This window comes from Cynara cardunculus, assembly GCF_001531365.2.
Source record: "Cynara cardunculus var. scolymus isolate 2C chromosome LG 13, CcrdV1, whole genome shotgun sequence".
In the NCBI taxonomy this organism is placed as follows: Eukaryota; Viridiplantae; Streptophyta; class Magnoliopsida; order Asterales; family Asteraceae; genus Cynara; species Cynara cardunculus.
The window spans coordinates 13519863-13539158 of NC_037540.1; the positions used below are offsets into that span (position 1 = coordinate 13519863).

General features: G+C 37.2%; 2 protein-coding genes across 2 annotated transcripts; one reads left to right on the forward strand and one right to left on the reverse strand.

Moving 5' to 3' along the window:
- Positions 1–1364: 1364 nt before the first annotated feature.
- On the forward strand, positions 1365–9253 carry LOC112524224 (protein argonaute 1-like). The gene is made up of 22 exons (XM_025133958.1): positions 1365–1507; positions 2391–3157; positions 3247–3455; positions 3546–3695; positions 3787–3920; positions 4598–4707; positions 5246–5352; positions 5444–5582; positions 5656–5772; positions 6116–6223; positions 6326–6397; positions 6865–6987; positions 7080–7245; positions 7322–7581; positions 7658–7800; positions 7887–7949; positions 8034–8097; positions 8193–8328; positions 8402–8475; positions 8560–8654; positions 8755–8786; positions 8880–9253. Exons 2-22 carry the CDS (start codon positions 2399–2401, stop codon positions 9083–9085), a joined length of 3267 nt encoding a protein of 1088 aa, XP_024989726.1. The 5' UTR covers positions 1365–1507; positions 2391–2398; the 3' UTR covers positions 9086–9253.
- A 266-nt stretch (positions 9254–9519) lies between these two features.
- Positions 9520–18866, reverse strand: LOC112524793 (extra-large guanine nucleotide-binding protein 3-like). The gene is made up of 8 exons (XM_025134746.1): positions 17985–18866; positions 17759–17896; positions 17485–17589; positions 17183–17368; positions 12453–12630; positions 11183–11427; positions 10782–10945; positions 9520–10154 (listed from the first exon to the last, which is right to left on the reverse strand). The coding sequence occupies exons 1-8, from the start codon at positions 18864–18866 to the stop codon at positions 9575–9577; spliced, it is 2478 nt and encodes an 825-aa protein (XP_024990514.1). The 3' UTR covers positions 9520–9574.
- Positions 18867–19296: the final 430 nt, after the last annotated feature.

Sequence of the window (19296 nt, forward strand, 5' to 3'; positions counted from 1 at the left end):
CAACATTTACATGTATAATTAATAATATTATATATACTTATTTAAAAAATTCCAAAATTTCTATTTTTGAAGAAACTGTAAGATATTATATATACTTATTTAAAATCAAGACATTCAATATAACTTTTTTTTTATAGAATTTAGATTTGATTATATTGGGACCCATTCAAGGAAGAATTGACTAGTTTGTAGTAACCGTGAGATCCAATTTCAACCATAAATCAATATATAAATTAGAAAATTTATAATTTTGGTAATTTTGAATTAAAATTTTAATGCAAGGTCATTTTATGTATTTTCTCTCCTCTCTCATCTCTTCTCTCTCCGTCCTCCGTCCTTTGGCCACCGTCCTCCGGTGATACCACTATGATACCTAAAAATATTGACTCTGTTAAACAAAAGACACAGTGTGATACCCAAGCATATATAAGATGCATTGTGATACCATTGTGTTACATCTCCGATCGACCACACAAACGACCTCAGCATGATACCCAAGCACATATATGATACATTGTGATACCATTGTGGTATCACCAGAGAACGGTGGCCGGATGAGGGAAGAGAGGAGAGGAGAGTTTTAAAATACCTAAAATGTCATTGCATTAAAATTTTAATTCAAAATTATCAAAATTATAAATTTTCTAATTTGTCTATTGATTTGTGGTTGAAATCAGATCTCACAGTTACCACAAACTAATTAATCCTTATTTGATTAGGTCTCTGATTATATAAATCTAAACAACGATGGCATAATTAAATCAAACTTTTATTAATTAATATATTATATTATTAATAATTTATTTTAATTATATTATAATTTTAATTAATTTATTAATATATTATTTTATATTTTTCAACTAGTTTATAAACTATTTTTTTATCAGGTACAATTAATTTTAATTTGTAACTTAACCGTTTACTAAACGTTTACCAGCTAAATATTTATCGGGTAATTTTTTTTACGGGATGAACATAACAAGAGTCAATAATCTTATCCGATAAAAACGATGATAAAGATTGAAAGTCTTACCTGGTAAGTGAATGTGACGACTCTTATCTAAATAAACATTTATCAAATAAATTGTTACATATGATATATTTTGATATATTTCAACCTTATCCAATAAAATAAATTATAATGTTTACGCATAACATTAAACAATTACCAGGAAGGTATTTAGACAAGGAAACCTTTGTTAGTTTGACCATATCACGTTTTGTCGAACTCCATCTCATCCTATTCCAACACCAAACGGAGTTTGACGGTTCCGAATTCCAAAGTGACTTGTCATTTTCTATTACCTGCCACACCCTTAAGTAGGAGACGGGTTTGGAATCTTGCTGGGGTTTTCGCTACACAGAACAGAAGTGCAAAAGAGAACTGCAAACTGCTTTAAAAAACGGTTTCCTCAAGAAAAATACCCCTTTTTGGAGATTGAAATCGATCCTCTTTGCGCTTCTCAGGTGAACGGAAACCGGTATAGTGTTCCCGATAAATTTTCAGGTACAAAAATGGTGATCAACTTTAGGTTAATACTCTTTTAGTGGTGATCATGTGGTTAGATCTGTACTATTTCGTGTTTCATGGTGTATTTCAACTCCGATCTGCATCGATCTCTACGTTTATGTGCTTATATCGTTTTCATTACTTTCCATTGTGCTAAATTACGAATTCTGTTTGGTGTTTTTAGGGTTTTCTTTACCTTTTTGGTCTTTCGTAGTTAGGGTTTTTGTTTGGAATTTTGCTTGTTTTCTTCAGAGTTCTTTTTGATTTAAGTTGCTTGAGTGGTTTTTTGAAGCGCGATTTGCAGGTTCGAGAGTGATTCTGTTTTAGTATTATGTACTCAATCATTTATATTCTCGTTTTCTTTTTGATTATTTTTGTTTTTGTGTTTTACTAAAGGTTTTGTACAGGATTCATTGCATCTTTGCGTCTGACGGGGGTATCAAGTGTAAGAGCGTAACATGATATATTATCTCCCTCTCTCTCTCTCTCTTGTTTTAGATTCTGTGAAAATTACATAAACTGTGGTTGTGGACTATTATTCATACAATGCATGTTTTTATTTATTTATTTTTCAATCGGCCATGTCATGCAACATGCTTTTGATCTTGTGAACTCTATTAGCTTTCTTCTGTTTCGAGATTCTTTTTGATGATTCTGACTTGGGATTTGTAAAGTCGACATGTGCTATGGTTAGCATTCTCAAATGTGTATATTCTATGATATTAGACAATAAGCGTTTTGGGGTATGCTAGTGTTTGATGTTTTATGAGAAACATGCATAAGAGTTCTTTAATGTGCTATTCTAGGTTTGGTATTCTTTGGCTTCCAAGTGAACTTTATAATATTATTCTTAAACTGAGTGATGTTTTCCCTCATCTAGTTGTCATCATGGTGAGGAAGAGGAGAACTGAAATTCCTGGTGCAGGAGAGAGTTCTGAGCCTCAGGAAGCCAATACTGGGCGAGGCACCGGTGCCCAACGGCCACCAGCACAACAGCAGCAGCAGCAGCCACAAGGTGGCTATCAAGGTCGAGGGCGAGGTGGTCAAGGAGCACAGGGTCCTTATCAGGGTCAGATTGGACAACCTCAAGGAGGAAGAGGCTGGGGTCCAAGGGGAGGTCCTGGTGTTGGTGGACCACAACGTGGTGGTGTGGCTCCCCAGCAGTATCCTGGTGGACCACTTGATCAACCCCAGCAGGGGCGAGGGTCTCAACAACAGCAGCCTCCTAGAGGAACTGCACCATCTCAGCATGGTGGTGGCATGGGAGGTGATTTGCATGGGGGTTCTGGACCTGTGTATGCTGGTGGACCTTCTAGGACATCAACTCCCGAGCTGCACCAAGCAACACAGGCACCCCAGCAACCCGGGGTCACAATGCAACCTATTCTGTATGGAAAACTAGCTACTGAAGTGGTTCATGCGGAGTCTTCTTCGGGTTCATCTACTAATCAGCCTGTGGATGAGGTAGCGGGTCAGCTTAAACAGCTCTCTACCCAGCAAGATGATCCCGTCCAGGCTGCACCTGCTTCTAGCAAATCAATGAGGTTTCCTTTACGCCCTGGAAAAGGTAGCTCAGGAACAAGGTGCATTGTTAAGGCCAACCATTTTTTTGCTGAATTGCCTGACAAGGATTTGCACCAGTATGATGTGAGTTTTTGAGGTGGTTTGTTATTTCAAACTCTCTCATGTTTATCTTGTATCTCTACGCCTGAATGTTACTCTTTGTGATGGAGTAGGTTACTATTGTGCCTGAAGTGACTTCTTGTGGTGTGAATCGGGCTGTGATGGCACAGCTGGTGAAACTGTACAAGGATTCTCATCTTGGGAAGCGGCTTCCTGCATATGATGGACGAAAGAGTCTGTATACTGCAGGTCCTCTCCCTTTTGTCTCAAGAGAGTTTAAAATTACTCTGCTTGATGAAGATGATGGATCAGGCAGTGCCAGGTCTTGCAACTTGATTAATTTAGTTGCTTTTGCTCACCTATATGTAGTGGCTGGTCTATGTTAAAAATCTTTTTGTCATTCTTAATTCAGGAGAGACAGGGACTTCAAAGTTGCAATCAAGCTGGCTTCACGTGCTGACTTGCATCACCTAGGCATGTTTTTACAAGGAAGGCAGGCAGATGCTCCCCAAGAAGCGCTTCAGGTTCTGGATATTGTTCTTCGGGAATTGCCTACTAACCGGTAAGGATGATAAGCCTAGATGCAGTTTTTTGTTGATATTTTCAAATATATTTTATGTTGTATCTAATTGTTGATGTTGGATCTTATGTAGATATTCGCCAGTGGGCCGTTCGTTCTATTCCCCTAATCTGGGTCGAAGGCAACCATTGGGTGAAGGGTTGGAAAGTTGGCGTGGTTTTTATCAGAGCATACGTCCTACTCAGATGGGACTGTCCCTCAATATTGGTTCGTATGTTTTTTGGTCCTATTGATTGGTTTGCAGGGTCTTCTTATCTCACCAGGATATATGAAAGTTTCAGTAAATTACAATCTTCCTTCAAATATGACCTTTATTTACATGTCATGACTTGCGCAAAGCTATTCTTTGATCATTCAGTTTGATTTCCATAACGTGTTAATCATTTGGTTCAAGTTATTTCCTAGATTGATTGTTTAATTTCTGGTTTTTGCCATGCATCTGAGGCTGTGCCTTTTTTGGTACATCAAAACTTGCATCACCTCAAATCTTTTTGTCTTATTACATTGATGTGTGAGATACACTGGCACAATATTGCAAAAAACAGTCCACAAGCCTCTTTATGGGTCAAATATTGGGCATATATAGGTAGTAATTGCCTTCTAGTTTGGCTTTGATATTGCTAAGAGTTGGTGTGAAGTGATTTATGTTCACTAAATGGTCAAATGATGTGATGGTTATTACAAGAAGAAAACTGAGGTCTGGGCTTGAGTAGATATTTTTAGGAAAAATTAGAAATAGAAGTCAATTCTGAAAGACAGAAAACTAATCAGTCAAGTTGTCTATGTTTAAGTTAATATCTGGTACTTGTTGCATTGTTGTAACTGAATTATTTTAGGCTTTTCATTGTTTTCTCCCAATCAGCTTGTCATTGTTGTACCTGCAGATATGTCCTCAACTGCCTTCATTGAGCCACTGCCTGTGATTGACTTTGTCACTCAGCTCCTGAGTAGGGATGTTTCGTCAAGACCATTATCTGATGCTGATCGGGTGAAGGTTAGATTCTTCATCCAGATGATATTGATGCTTTGTGATGGTTCATGGTTCCATGTGTAGTGGTTTGTCAAGTAAATGCATCTTTAAGAAATGGCTCTATGCCCTTCACAATTTTGATAACTAATTTTGCTAAAAGATAAATCGACATTACCATATTTGCTTCTAGATTAGCTGATAATAAATTATGCCTGTATATTTAAATTTGCAAAAGATGGTTGATATTTAAATGAAAACAGGATTTAGTGTTACCACAGTTATTTGGAAAAATAGCTCATTTGGCTGCATGGGAAACTTTTTCATCACCCATCAACATGGATTAATATGGAAAAAACTGTATTCAATAGCTTTTCTGGAATATAGATTGTTGTTCTGGTGTAGTTTTATTATTAGCCGACTAGCATGATCAGAAATTGACAGTTTATGTTGTTTGAATATATTTTGTGTCAAACATTTACTAATTAGCATTGCTTACCTGCTTCAGTTGAGCATTTTATGTCGTTTGATAAAATTGAGCTGGATTTTATGTGTTACTCATTAGATAAAGAAGGCACTGAGAGGAGTCAAGGTCGAAGTAACACACCGTGGAAATATGCGTCGGAAGTATCGCATATCTGGGTTAACATCTCAGGCAACACGAGAGCTCAAGTAAGTATTAGTAGCTGGTTTGCAACAGTTTTGACCTGTATTTAATTTGATTATGTTGTGAGCTATGACAGTTCATTTTTTCAAACATCAGTTTTCCAGTGGATGAAAGAGGTACAATGAAATCTGTGGTTGAGTACTTCCGTGAGACTTATGGATTTACGATCGTCCACATACAATGGCCATGCCTGCAAGTTGGAAATACTCAGAGACCTAATTATCTGCCTATGGAGGTTCTTAAATAACCTCATCTTTTTCTCCTTTGATGGTTTATCTTGAGATGCAGTCTAATGTTTGAATCGTCAGGTCTGCAAGATTGTTGAGGGGCAGCGGTATTCAAAGAGGCTAAATGAGAGACAAATTACAGCCCTACTCAAAGTCACCTGTCAGCGTCCTCAGCAGAGAGAGATGGATATCCTTAAGGTTATGCTTGTGTTAATAAACCTTTTTAGAATATTTGCTGCACTGTGCCTTCTGTACATGGATTTTTTTGGATTTGGAAGTTGCAAACATTTTTCATTTCTTCACTTTTGTGATTTATGACCGTGCTGATGCTTTGTTGTTCCATTTCGATAAATTAAAGTTTTTTTCTGGATAACTGTTTTAAATGCCTTTATTTAAAAGGGTAGGTATCTGGATATATAGACAGATGTCCAAGATACACCTCTTATTAGTTTGTTTACTATTGAGACGCCACTATATATTGCATATTTGTCTACTTGGTTGGTTGGCTACTATTCATTTTGCATGTCTCATGCTTCTGCAGACTGTCACTCACAATGCTTACGGTCAAGATCCTTATGCAAAGGAGTTTGGGATAAAAATTAGTCAGAAGCTAGCCTCTGTTGAAGCTAGGATATTGCCTCCTCCTTGGGTGAATTTTAATCTCATTCTCTTTATTGACTTTTAAGTATACCTTCTAACTTTTATTCAAAAAAAAAGTATATCTTCTAACATCTCATTTTACTTTTTGTAGCTCAAATACCATGACACAGGCCGTGAAAAGGACTGTCTGCCTCAAGTAGGTCAATGGAATATGATGAATAAGGTAGCTGTACTTCTCAATATTTTCATCCTTACCTACTGCTCCCTCTGAGTGTCTGCATTTTTATTTTAGTTTGTCCCATATAAATGTCCATTTTCAAAAGTAAATACCTACTTTCCAAATCTACCCTTAATTACGTGATAGAGATATTCATTACTCCGTCCATTATTAAGGGTCAATTTATCATTTATTTTTGTACGAGGGAATAGCATGTATTCTTTATGTGATGTAAAAACATAGATGCTTCATCTTAGTTTGTCACTTTCTTTGTTATGCCATTTCTGAAGTTGTTGGCTATTGAAAGTTTTGTTTTTAGTTATCTTCATTTGTCACCTTTTATTGGTTGGTTTATGATATAGTTTGTGTTTCTTGCTAGTGCTGTTGCAAGTATGAGGAGGCTTATGTAATTACCCTCTTAGAAATAATTTGTTTAAGAGACACAAACTTCTTGTGCTTAAAATTTGTTGCAGAAAATGGTCAATGGTGGCAGAGTAGCAAGCTGGATCTGCATAAATTTTGCTCGCAATGTGCAAGATAATATTGCTCATACTTTCTGCCAAGAGCTTGCCCAAATGTGTAACATATCCGGCATGGTATGTCAAGAACTCTCCACTTTCTGATCATCTGCAATTCAAATGTCTTTTGGGTTAATACATTTTATTACTATTTTACATTGTTTATGCAGGCATTTAATCCTGAACCTGTGCTTCCCCCACTTAGTGGTCGTCCTGATCAGGTGGAAAGAGTGTTGAAAGCTCGTTTCCATGATGCCATGACAAGGCTCCGACCCCATAAAAAGGAACTTGATCTGCTCATAGTCATTCTGCCAGACAACAATGGCTCTCTTTATGGTATTAGATTTTGCGGAAAAGTTCTTTTTGTTGATGAAGTTTATGTTTTATGTTTTTTATTCTATTTTTTGTGCAGGTGACCTGAAACGAATCTGTGAGACTGATCTTGGCATTGTTTCTCAGTGCTGTTTGACGAAACATGTGTTTAAGATGAGTAAGCAATACCTTGCAAATGTGGCTTTAAAAATCAATGTTAAGGTTGGAGGAAGGAATACAGTTCTTCTTGATGCAATTTCAAGGCGAATTCCTAATGTTAGTGATGTTCCTACCATCATCTTCGGTGCTGATGTTACTCACCCGCACCCTGGGGAAGATTCAAGCCCATCTATTGCAGCTGTAAGTTACAACACATTTTCCATCGTGTAGATTTTTATTAATGATGATAACTCTTGGTTAAACTGCATGTATGTAGGTTGTTGCTTCTCAAGATTGGCCTGAGATTACAAAATATGCTGGGTTGGTTTGTGCACAAGCCCACCGTCAAGAACTCATCCAAGATCTATTCAAGGAGTGGCAAGACCCAAATAGAGGCAAAATGTCTGGTGGCATGATTAAGTATGCTCTTCTGTCCATCTTCCTATCTTGTGGTTTGTAATTCTTTTAGTATAATGATTATTTGTTTTTATGGAATGCAAAAATAGGGAACTCCTGATATCTTTCCGGCGAGCAACTGGGCAAAAGCCACAACGCATTATTTTCTACAGGTATTCGATCTTCAAGCAGTATACTTTGTGAATGTAGTTGTAGGGGCTTCAATTGGTGCTCACATTTCAGATGATGCCATGTAGGGATGGAGTGAGTGAGGGTCAGTTCTATCAAGTTTTACTTTATGAACTTGATGCAATTCGTAAGGTATTTATTTATATGTGGAATTTTTTCTGTAAATCCAGTCGTAATCTAGTTATTACTACTGTACTCAATGATATCGCTTTTTAAACCTTCATCAGGCATGTGCATCCTTGGAGCCAAATTATCAGCCCCCTGTAACATTTGTGGTTGTACAAAAACGTCACCACACAAGATTATTTGCTAATAATCATAATGATCGTAATTCTATCGACAGGAGTGGAAACATACTGCCAGGTATTCAATTCGATTTGTAGTGATCATTTGGCATTAGTGTATACTTGGTTGCCAAATTATTTGCAATGTGCAGGGACGGTTGTTGATTCAAAGATATGTCATCCGACAGAGTTTGATTTCTACTTGTGCAGCCATGCTGGGATTCAAGTATGTTGAGTACATATATAAGCATATTATTATGATGTTCAATATGAGTTTGGGGTTATGATTATGACGATGATGGTTGAACAGGGTACGAGCCGTCCTGCCCATTACCATGTGTTGTGGGATGAGAACAAGTTTGCAGCTGATGCTCTGCAGTCACTCACAAACAACCTTTGTTACACGTATGACATCTTCCTTTTTCTCTTATATATGATTTAAATTCTGATGTTTTTTTCTAATATGAGATTGTCCTGATAAACTAGTTTTGATTTATGTTGACAGATATGCAAGGTGCACTCGTTCTGTGTCCATTGGTAAGTAGAATGTTTGTTTTGTAATAGTTGTTAATAATGGTCAAGTGAGTGAAAAATAACCATAAAGAAATTATGTTTGGTGTTTGATGACAGTACCACCGGCATACTATGCTCATCTGGCTGCGTTTCGTGCACGGTTTTACATGGAGCCAGATACATCAGACAGTGGGTCGATGACGAGCGGACGTGGAATGGGGATGGGGGTAAGGAGCACTCGTGTGCCGATGCCAAATGCTGCTGCTGTTAGACCCCTTCCCGCTCTCAAGGAGAACGTCAAGCGTGTCATGTTTTACTGCTGATTGATTGGAAATTGCATTGCTGCTGTCGTTCACTTGCTGTATTTCCTTTGCCAACTTAAAAAACTTGTTGATTGGAATGGTATTATTATGTTGTTTGGTATTTTATCTGGTCCTTACTTTTGATTGAATGAATGGTGGTTTCCTATTTATTAACTTCAATTTCCAACTTCTCTTGGTTTTTGCCCTTTGATTTTTTAAAATCACATCATTGAACTTCATAACAACCACAAGGGTGGTGTTTGATTGATTTGAATTTGGCTCTAAAGGTCAAAAGTGTCGGGAGTTTCAGGTTGAAATGAATAAAAATTCCCTTGTGGCTTCGAAAGTCAAATGCAGTGCAGATGGTTGTCCTGGGATTAGTCGGCTCGCATGACGGGTTGGATATCCAGTTTAAAAAAAAAATTCATAACCAACATGAATATGCAACCAAAAGACCATCTCAAAATCCCATTAAAAAATATCATAAAATCATTCATATTTTCTACTTGATTATCTACACTCAAATTGAGTGGTGTATAATGAGTCATCATCCCCATCAACATTAATCCCATAAACATCTTCTTCCCTTTCTTCATCCCATCTAATCACTTCTCTAATATACTTCAATGCCTCTTCCACAGACCCACTTTCCCTACCCACACTTTGGCATACAAAAAGCTTCCTACCAGTTATGGACCCATAGAGCTCTTTGAACTTCATGGCCACATAATAGTAAGCCTGGTTAGCCAGTGACTGCTGCTTGTGTTGCGGTTTCAAGGGTCCGAACCCACTGAACCATTCGCAAACGGTCAATGGGATTCGACTGATTTTGTCCTCAAAGATGTCGTATTTGTTCAGGATGAGTACAAATGGGGTGTCTGCAAAACATGGTTGTCTTGCTAGGCTCGAGAATGAATCTCGGTTCGCTAACATCTTGTTTTCCATGATGCCATTGCCACCGTGGGACCACACCTGGTCGTAGTCGCTTAACGCGATGCAGAATACGACCACCCGTGCGTCTTCAAACATGTCTAGCCATTTGCAAGTGTCGAATGGTTTTCCCTTTGTGCTCATGCGGATTAGCTGGTACCTAGGGAAACAATCGGCGATTAAAAGGAGGAAAGCGAGAAAATGGTTCATTTTCTAACCGTTGTGCTTCGTGTTTTTGATACAAACCAAGTGACATTCTTGTGAAAAGGCAAAAGGAAAATAAGATAGTTCATAATAATAACAAATTTTGGACAAACTATGAAAATGTAGAAAATCATGTTTGAACTTTTTGTTCAAAATTGCCCATTCTTACAATTTGCAAGAAAATGCAACGTATTTCGATTCGTATTTTGTGTAGCGTACTTTCAAAACCTTCATTTTGGTACCTCAGACGTGACATTTCAAACATCTAGACCAAAGTTGTAAACCACGTACCTAAATGTTTGAGATGTCATAGCCGAGGTACCAAAATGAAGGTTTTAGAACATCACACGAATAAGAATCGGACAAAAGGGGGTAATTGGGATGGTTGTAAGAATCTAAACACATGATTGTTACACTTCAATGATAGAGGTAGAGGTAAAGTCTGCGTACATCCCACCGCAAGCCCCACCTCCAAGCGGAATATACTGTGCTCGTTTAGTTTGGTTCACTAAAATAATCCGAGGTATGACCGATGGAACTTCAGTGATCATTTTATCTGGTTTGCCAAATTTGGGGAACTTACTTGACCAAAGGAGATGGACCGTTTTCATCATGTATTTCAGACATGGGGCTGCGATCATTGAACGAGAAATCCAGATAGGAAAGACCGTTGCTGGGAGTTACTCCTTCAGCGTATAAAATGTCCTTCTCTGATGGTTCATAATCATTGCTTGATAACTCAATAGCCTGCACATAAAAAATGATTGATCTAAGCAGCAGCTATGAAACATAAAGAAAGAATCGAAGGGTCTTTGGCCCAATGGTATCCGGGTTAGCGGTAGAGCCCAGCCTCGTAGGAGGCCAAGGGTTTTTAACTCAAGAGTGTTTGCGAGTATTTGCCGTATATAAATATTACATACTTCAAAGAAAAAACTCAAAAGAAGGGTTATCATAGAGCCCAAATGAGACTAACAAAAAGAATACCTGATCCAGAAAATATTTGACAACATCCGGAAGATGATGCAGCTCGTGCCTTCGCTTGTAAGTTTCTTGAATAGCGGGATCCTTCCAAATTTCATCTACTAGAGGAGCATACTCGCGAGTTGCAGCAGGAAAGTAATTGTCAAAATCCCCCATCGTCAATATATCCAATAACCAATCAGAAAAATGCTTAAATTTTGGGTTAAGGGAGTAGACACATCGTGTACTTCTGTCAAGTTTTGAACCACCTGCACAAGATTAGTCATGCATCATGGGATCCTGAAGGGTGCGTTTGGTACACTGGACAAGACAGAACAAAACAGAACATGGATCCTTGTTCCATGTTTGGCAGGACTTTTATGTGAAACAAACATGAACAAAGTGGAACAAGCCTGTTCTACCCGATGGAACAAGGTGGAACTTATATTTTACCAATATAACCTCAAAATAGAACTTAATTCTCTTCTAAAACATCAAATAGGTATCTTTTGTACATTTTATTCATTCTTTAATTTTAATTTATTGTATTTCATGCTTTTTTAAACTTTCATTTTACTGTCCTCAAAATATTATTTTTATACGGTTTCTTTTTTTATTAATTTATTATATATTAATAATAAAAAATAATTTAGAAAAGAGATAAGATAAAAATTGGAAACTAAATGAACTTTTTATTTTTGTGTCATTTTAATTGTTTTGACGAAAACTATCTAACGATATAATTTGTTATAAGAAATAATTATTTTATTATAATTTAATAAATTACATAAACTAATAAAAATATATAAACAACTCATTACGGGTAAATTGGTCATTTTACTTGTTTTGTTCTATCCAGTTCTGTCTTACCAAACGCTGAACAGTTGTTCTGTTCTGTTCCGAATTGTCCTGTCTGGACGCAAACGCACCCGCAGGGACTGAACTGGATGAACAAGAGTGAAAGTTTTTAGGGTTTTAATTTGAATTTGGTAGTTTAGTAATTTACCAATCTTGTCCTATCTCTCTTATTTTTGTTCCAACTCTTTTTTAGTGGGACAAAAATGTCTTCTCCAATCTAATATCAAACTAAACATGGTGGACACCAAAGTTTTTGTTCTATCTTGTCCCGTGTACCAAACGCACCAGAAAGAAATGCAAGTGCCGAAAGTATAGAACCAAAGCCGAGCAAAACTAGATGGCATTATAAATACAATATTCAAGTATGGAAGCAAAGAGTTGGAATATATAATAAAAAACCACAAAGTTCACAATTTTGTGGGTTTGGAGTTTATACCTTGAACAGAGTCTTGATTGCCTGAAAAAGATGGTTTTTCTTCCATCAACGCTTCCTCTTCAAAACGCTCTCGCCCCTCAAGCAAGACACTAACATATCTGTACATGTTACTTTGTATCATAAGCTTCAGATTCTGCAATTCCTCAGGGGAGAACTTGTCTCCATATAAAAACCTCACCTGCAAATGAGCAATTTATATAACTCCCTCACTCCCAAAACCAATGTCCACAATAAAAACACACACAATTTTATGAACGTATATGTATTACACCTTTTAGTTAAATGAATGACAATTTTTCCCTTAATAAATTTTTTAATGGATACCGTGTTTCCATCTCTATCAGATAAATATTAGCGCATTAAGGGTAGAATTGGAAATTTAGTAAATTATGACTACCTATTTTAGAATATTTTGGGACAAACTTAAATAGAAATTGTTGATTCACTCTCTCAGTAATTTAATGATGATCCTTTTTATCTTACGAAGTGCATTATCTCTGTATTCAGCTTCAGCTATCATCACTGAGTCTGTTCATTGATCGATGAACAATTATTGTAATTCTCTCAGAGACAAATATTCTTCAGGAAGACAAAACTCACACCACAGAACCTTCAGCGATATCGAAGATAAAGCTGAAGACAGAGACAAACAAGTTCGTGATCTGATACGGTTTTCAGTGATAACAAGCTCGTCTACACAAGTGTGAAATCTACTCAAGATTCAGCGAACACTGAAGGAACCTTAGTGTTATTCCAGTGTCAACGATCAAATGAATCTTGTTGAACAAGATTAGTTTTTGTCTTGTCTTTCTACCCACAAAGGACAAACCCATACCTCTCAAAGTAAAGTACTGTACGGAGTCACTCTATTGTCTCCAAGCATGCTTACCTACTTTGTGAAAGACTACTTTTGATATACGGCCAAAAGCCTGTATATCTGCAACAAAGGACAAGCTTACTTCTAGAAGCTTGTCACGTGCTTTGTACCTTCTGAATTGCATTTAATGCAATGGGTATAAATAGCTAAGAAGTTCTTCCTTCTCAGTTATCTTCCCTATCTCTATCCAAGCTTCCTTGCCTTGAAGATCATATTACCCAAGAAGATACTTCCCTATCTCACAACCACTCTAACCAGTGAAGAGCACAAGACCTCTTAACCTTTTCTTTTAGCAAGTCTTTTCTTTCTTGCTTTTTGTAACTTGTGTGTTTCTTTGATTGTTTAGATAAGTTCTATATCTTATCTTTTCCACAAACAATCTGTAAAAATCTGTATTGATTTTCTTTATCAATAAAAAGATTTTTAAAAGTGAAAGTTGTTGTGTTTGTATTCATCCCCTTTTTACAAATTGTTACCTATAAAGTATAAACTCTTATAGATCCGACTGAGATCAACAGAAAAGCGGACACGTATTTTAGGACAAACTTATATAGAAACGCGGACACTTATTTTGGTACGGAGGGAGTATCAAAGACCCAAAATAAGGAAAAGATGATGAACATACTAACGTAGAATAGAAGGCTAGTCCTTGATGTTTGTTGGGAATGGCCCTTCATATGCATACCATTAATCTGTGATATTCTAAATAACATGTATATAAAACAATATCTTGCACAAACAATTGGTAAAACAAATTATTGGCAATGTAAAAAACAGCATTTTTTTCACTAGTTGGGCCAAATAAGGTCCTACTTTGAAAACAAGTCGATTATGCTACAAATTTTCCAACAAAGAGATCCAGTTTTCCAATATTAATCTTCAACATGAATCAGTTAGTGTAATAGGAAAACCATTTCTTATTGCTCTATACAATCATAATTTGTTACAATTGGTTGATCATGAACGCTAAAGAGTTGGCTCAACGACAGGACGTTTTGGACTCAATTTAGCCAGCCTTAAGGGTTGGACTGAGACATTATCAAGTAATCATGTATCTATCTGTAGCTACTACATACTTGCAAAGTTTGTCTTTTAGATCTTTTGGATTGGGCCTATAAGCATTATTGAAACAAATTTATATCACCTGATAGTTGAATTCACTTCTATTTTCTGAATCCCATGGTCGAATATTATTGTTAAATTAAAAAGAATTATCATAATACAGTAAGATATTACCAGTACACTGCTGTAGTCGTAAAAGAAGTTATAGTTTATATGGTCTTCACAAAAACCACTAGCCTTCACTAGGGGTATATGGTTGGCAACTTAACTATGAAACTCGACTCAACCGGAACTCACTATATCTAAATAAATCAATGTTGTTCGATACTGGTCTTTGTTTTTGAATAAGGACTTCAGATGCAAAATAACTTTTGCCTTGAAAATACCTTAATTAGATGCAAATTAACCAAACAAAACCAAACCAAACCAAACCAAACGAACCGGGTATATCCCACCTGGAGTGGGGGTTTAGGGGTGGAATGTATGCAGGAGTCAAGCGGTTGTTTCATGAAGATCCCTCGTTTGTGAAAAGTGTGAGCAATAATAGAGTATGAAGAATTTGAAAAAAAGGAAAAGAAAACGAAAGTAAAGACCAAGAGACCAGAAAGAAAGATACGCCGAGAAATGGAAAGAAGAACTAAGAGGCCGTTTACTAAACGCTTACCCGGTAAGTACTTACCGGGTATATTTTTCTCACCGGATGAACATGGCAAGGGCCAAGAATCTTACCCAGTAAGAGCGATGATAAGGATGGAGAGTCTTACCTGGTAAGTGAGGATGACGACTCTTACCCGGGTAAGCGCTTACCAAGTAAATTGTTGTATAGGATACGTTTTGATATACTACAATCTTACCCAATAAAATAAATTATAATGTTGACTCCTAATGTTAAACACTTACCGGGTAAGCATTTAGGTAAACAGCCCCTAAGTCTAGTTAAAAGCAAACGCCATCACAAAAACATAGGCTAGCACAAGAAAAGAAAGCTATCCAATCTATCTTAGGACCCGGCTAATCTACATGCCAGCTCCCCAGCACTACCCCCCCCCCCCCCCCCCCCCCACCCTTCCCAACTTTCTACCAACCATCATCAACCATCATCCAAGCACACTAACAAAAACCTTTTCCACAAGAATTCCCATGTTTCATTTGAGGAAACACCATCATTGTTGTTCATCGGTTTTTGTGCTTAAATATGTCAAGCAATCGGTGTTATTGAGATCGAACATGGTGGATCGGTTTGTAAATCACAAGAGCTTGTCTGATTTGCATCCAGTAAAGTGGGTTGATCAAATGATATGCATATTGGCTCAGCTCGTTTAAATCCTAATCAGTACAGATTAATGTTTTGGTCCTGTAAAGTTCAGCAAAAAAAAAAAAACTGTTGCTAAAGCAGCCATATGACTTCTTTCATTTTGGACATAGCCATGCATACAATCAATGGTGCAAATAGGGCATGATTAGAAAGGCTTTCCACGTACCAAAAGACTATAAACCCATGAAGCAATTAATATATGAGCTATAGTTGTGTTAGTATGAGTGAGATCTTCATTCCGAATACATCCATGCACTGAAAATATAACATAGGACCAATATGGACAGTTTTGAACTTCAAAAACCTTCTATTGATATTAAGATGATCGTGGTTGACATCCAATGTGCTGTTTGAGTTAAGTGCATTCAGATTATGAATTATGCAATGAACTAAAAGCTAATTGTGAAGATTTGTTTTTAAAAGGTCAACAAACTTGCACTCTCATTCTTCTAAAAAGACTCAAACTCACAAACTATTGGTTGCGAAGACTCGTATGATATCTTTGCACTTGGTTAGATGTAAAGATGTTGTATCATAGGTTCCCAAGTCCCAACCTTATGGTGAAAAAACAAAATTATGAATGAAAATTGGAACTTACTTGAGAAAAGGCATCCGAGGTGTTGTATCTAGGTTCCCAACATGTAGCTTGTTCTCTTGTTTCCTTTTTTGTTTTGCAAGCGGGTCTTTCACATAAACAACATCTCCACCCCTTGGGGTAGAGGAAAGGTCTACGTAGATCCTACCCCACCCTACGTCTGCGTGGATTTACTGGGTTCGTTTCGTTACTTAAAGAAAGACATCAAATTTCTACAACAAGAAACCCTAGGTTTGGTCATGAATAAACCACCAAATACTTATGAAACTAAGGGCTTGTTAGTTAGCATCTTAATGAGCTTAATGGGACTCAAAGCTTATTCAGTCAGCTATACATGACTATTTGGTAGTGGCTTAATGATATGGAAATTGGCTTATTCAGTAAGCTTCTAGGGGGAGTTCTATGCAGAAAGCCAAGTTTTTTTTTTCCAAAACTGTCCCTCCCAATTAAAGAACACGCTCCTTCCATCTATAAAAAAACCCTCCCAAACAAAAACCTCCTCAACCTATACAAACAGATTACCCACACAGACAACTTTATCCATTCAGGACTTGATGTAAAGCCAACCAAAAACAGCCCCTAACTGAGATATGATAACATCTATCACTCATAGCCCCATTTAGTTGTCAGCAGAAAGTGGGTACTTAATGGAGTAACATAATTTATTACATAGAAAGATGCATTAAGTACAAGTTACGCCAAACAACATCAATGAAGAAGAAAAGAGTATTTGTCGCAATATAGGCAAAACAGTACAAGACAGACACAGATTTCAGAAAGAATCATGGGAAAGGAGCAAATTATTCATAGGTTTCCAAAGCAAAGCTCCATTTGGGGAGTATTGAAACCAATAACAAAGAAGTCAAGAAGCATGTTGATACCTGCTTGAAAACAGTGCTTGTCCCAGATCCTTCCAACCCAAAAAGCATAAGCTTCTGAACTCTTCCATGCTCCAAATTCTGAGGCATAGACTTACTTAAGAATGTACTAGGGTCATTGTTCGACCCATGGGAATGTTCATGCGGCACAGGCAAACAGAACAATGAACAAATGAACCGAGTCGACGCCTATCTACCAATAAAACACAGTTTCAACCAGTTAAGTCCCGGCTAACTATCACAAAAAATAAATGGCAGACTCGATAGAGTAAGAAGATACATTAATGAGAAACTAAGTGAAGAACCTTTCCCCAAATGTTCCCTTTAATATTATTTTGACCCTCTTCCTCATATGATCCATCATCATAGAGCCAGAAATGTGTCCCTTGTGGACATTGAACCTTTGCCAGCTGAAATGCAAAATCAATCATTGAATCATTGTGCAATGAACAACTACTGAAATGACCAAATAATTTAGGGGTCAAGATTGAGCTCTTAGCTTTTGTATTTTAGTGGGGTTCTTATTCCAAATTCTGATGTTGTTCACTTAATGATTGAATTTGAGTGCTAATCATATACCTTCAGAAATCTGAGCTCAACTTTTGTGATTTGACGACCATTGATGTAAACTTGTGTGTTTCCATTGCTTGCATCCACCTGAAGCTTACCGCCCACATTCAATTTTGAACTTATGATCCTATCAGGCTTCTCCCCTTCCTGAAAACTCTCATAAAGTTTTAATCACATTACCATTATAACAAAGATATCAAGAAACCAAATTCAGAACTCTATACCCATATCTTACCTGCCCCCAAAGTCCAGAATCCTTATCATACCAATAGCTTCCGGGTTTCAACTTCAATGGAGGAACAGGGCAACCCAAAAGCTCATCCATATCCTCCTGCTGCAACTGTCTGCCATTAACAACAAGCTGCTCTGGACGAAGCTGATTTGCAGAGCATTCTTTTTCAGCCATCATTATCTGTCTGACCTCCAAAGGGCTACAAACCTTGGACAACATCCTGGAACATTTGCCAAGAGTCTGCCTTCTTGATTCACGAATAGGTTGCCCAATACAACCCACACACTTCCGCCCTTCAGGCATCGATCCCATTGCCTTTAGCAAACAGTTGCTACAATATCTCGCATCGCAGACGATGCAATCTTCCTTTTCTCTCAACCTGTTACCTTTCAAACACCTGCTACAAATGTTCTTCTTCTTCTTCTTCTTAATCTTACCAGTTTCCACGACTGGCGAAGCAGTAACACTCGTAGATAACGCATTATCGTTGTTATCCTCGCCACCATTATTATCTTCGTGTTCATCTTCTTCTTCTTGGGTAGTGTCGAAACTGACGACATCAGAAACTTCATCTTCTCCGGTGTCGGAAACGAGACTGACAACAGAAGCAGCCAAATTGGTAGTAGCAGTACTATACTTGTGATTATGTTGAGGAATTTTTCGGGGTTTGGTGAATGTTGAACTCTTGATGATGGGTACGGGATTGGTGTTTCCGGAAAGGGATTGGTAAGGATGGGTGGGGGGTTGGTATTGGACGGAAATGGAGTAATCGAGTTGATCTTCGTCCGGTAACGGAGCGCCGGCCGGTAACATCCTACGGAGGAGATCTTCCCAGTGATTGTTGGAAGGTTCTTCCTCCTTGATAAGATAATCACCATCCGTCATTGTTGTGAGCTTGATTGACAGAGAGATGGTGGGGGCGGATTTGGAGAGTTGTTCGCCGGTGGGGATAGAATGGATGTTACGGATATCTCTTGCGTTTCTTTGTTTTTTTAAAATAATTAACGTAAAAAAAATCAAGAGTAATTTTATTCTTATTTATTAGTATGGTGCTCGCATGATCCATCGAGATATATCTCGATTTTAATGTTTTGTTTTATTAATTTTTTTATCTTAGTTGATATTATAATATAATTTTATATGGTTTTGAGAAAACAATAATATTTTTATTTTTAAATAAAATATAAATATGAAGATATCATAAAAATTTAAAAAGTATATATTGATACTAGAAGCATATTCGCGCAATGCAGCGAGATACATCATGATTTTAAGATTTCATTTTATTCTTTATCTCAGTCGATGTTATAATATG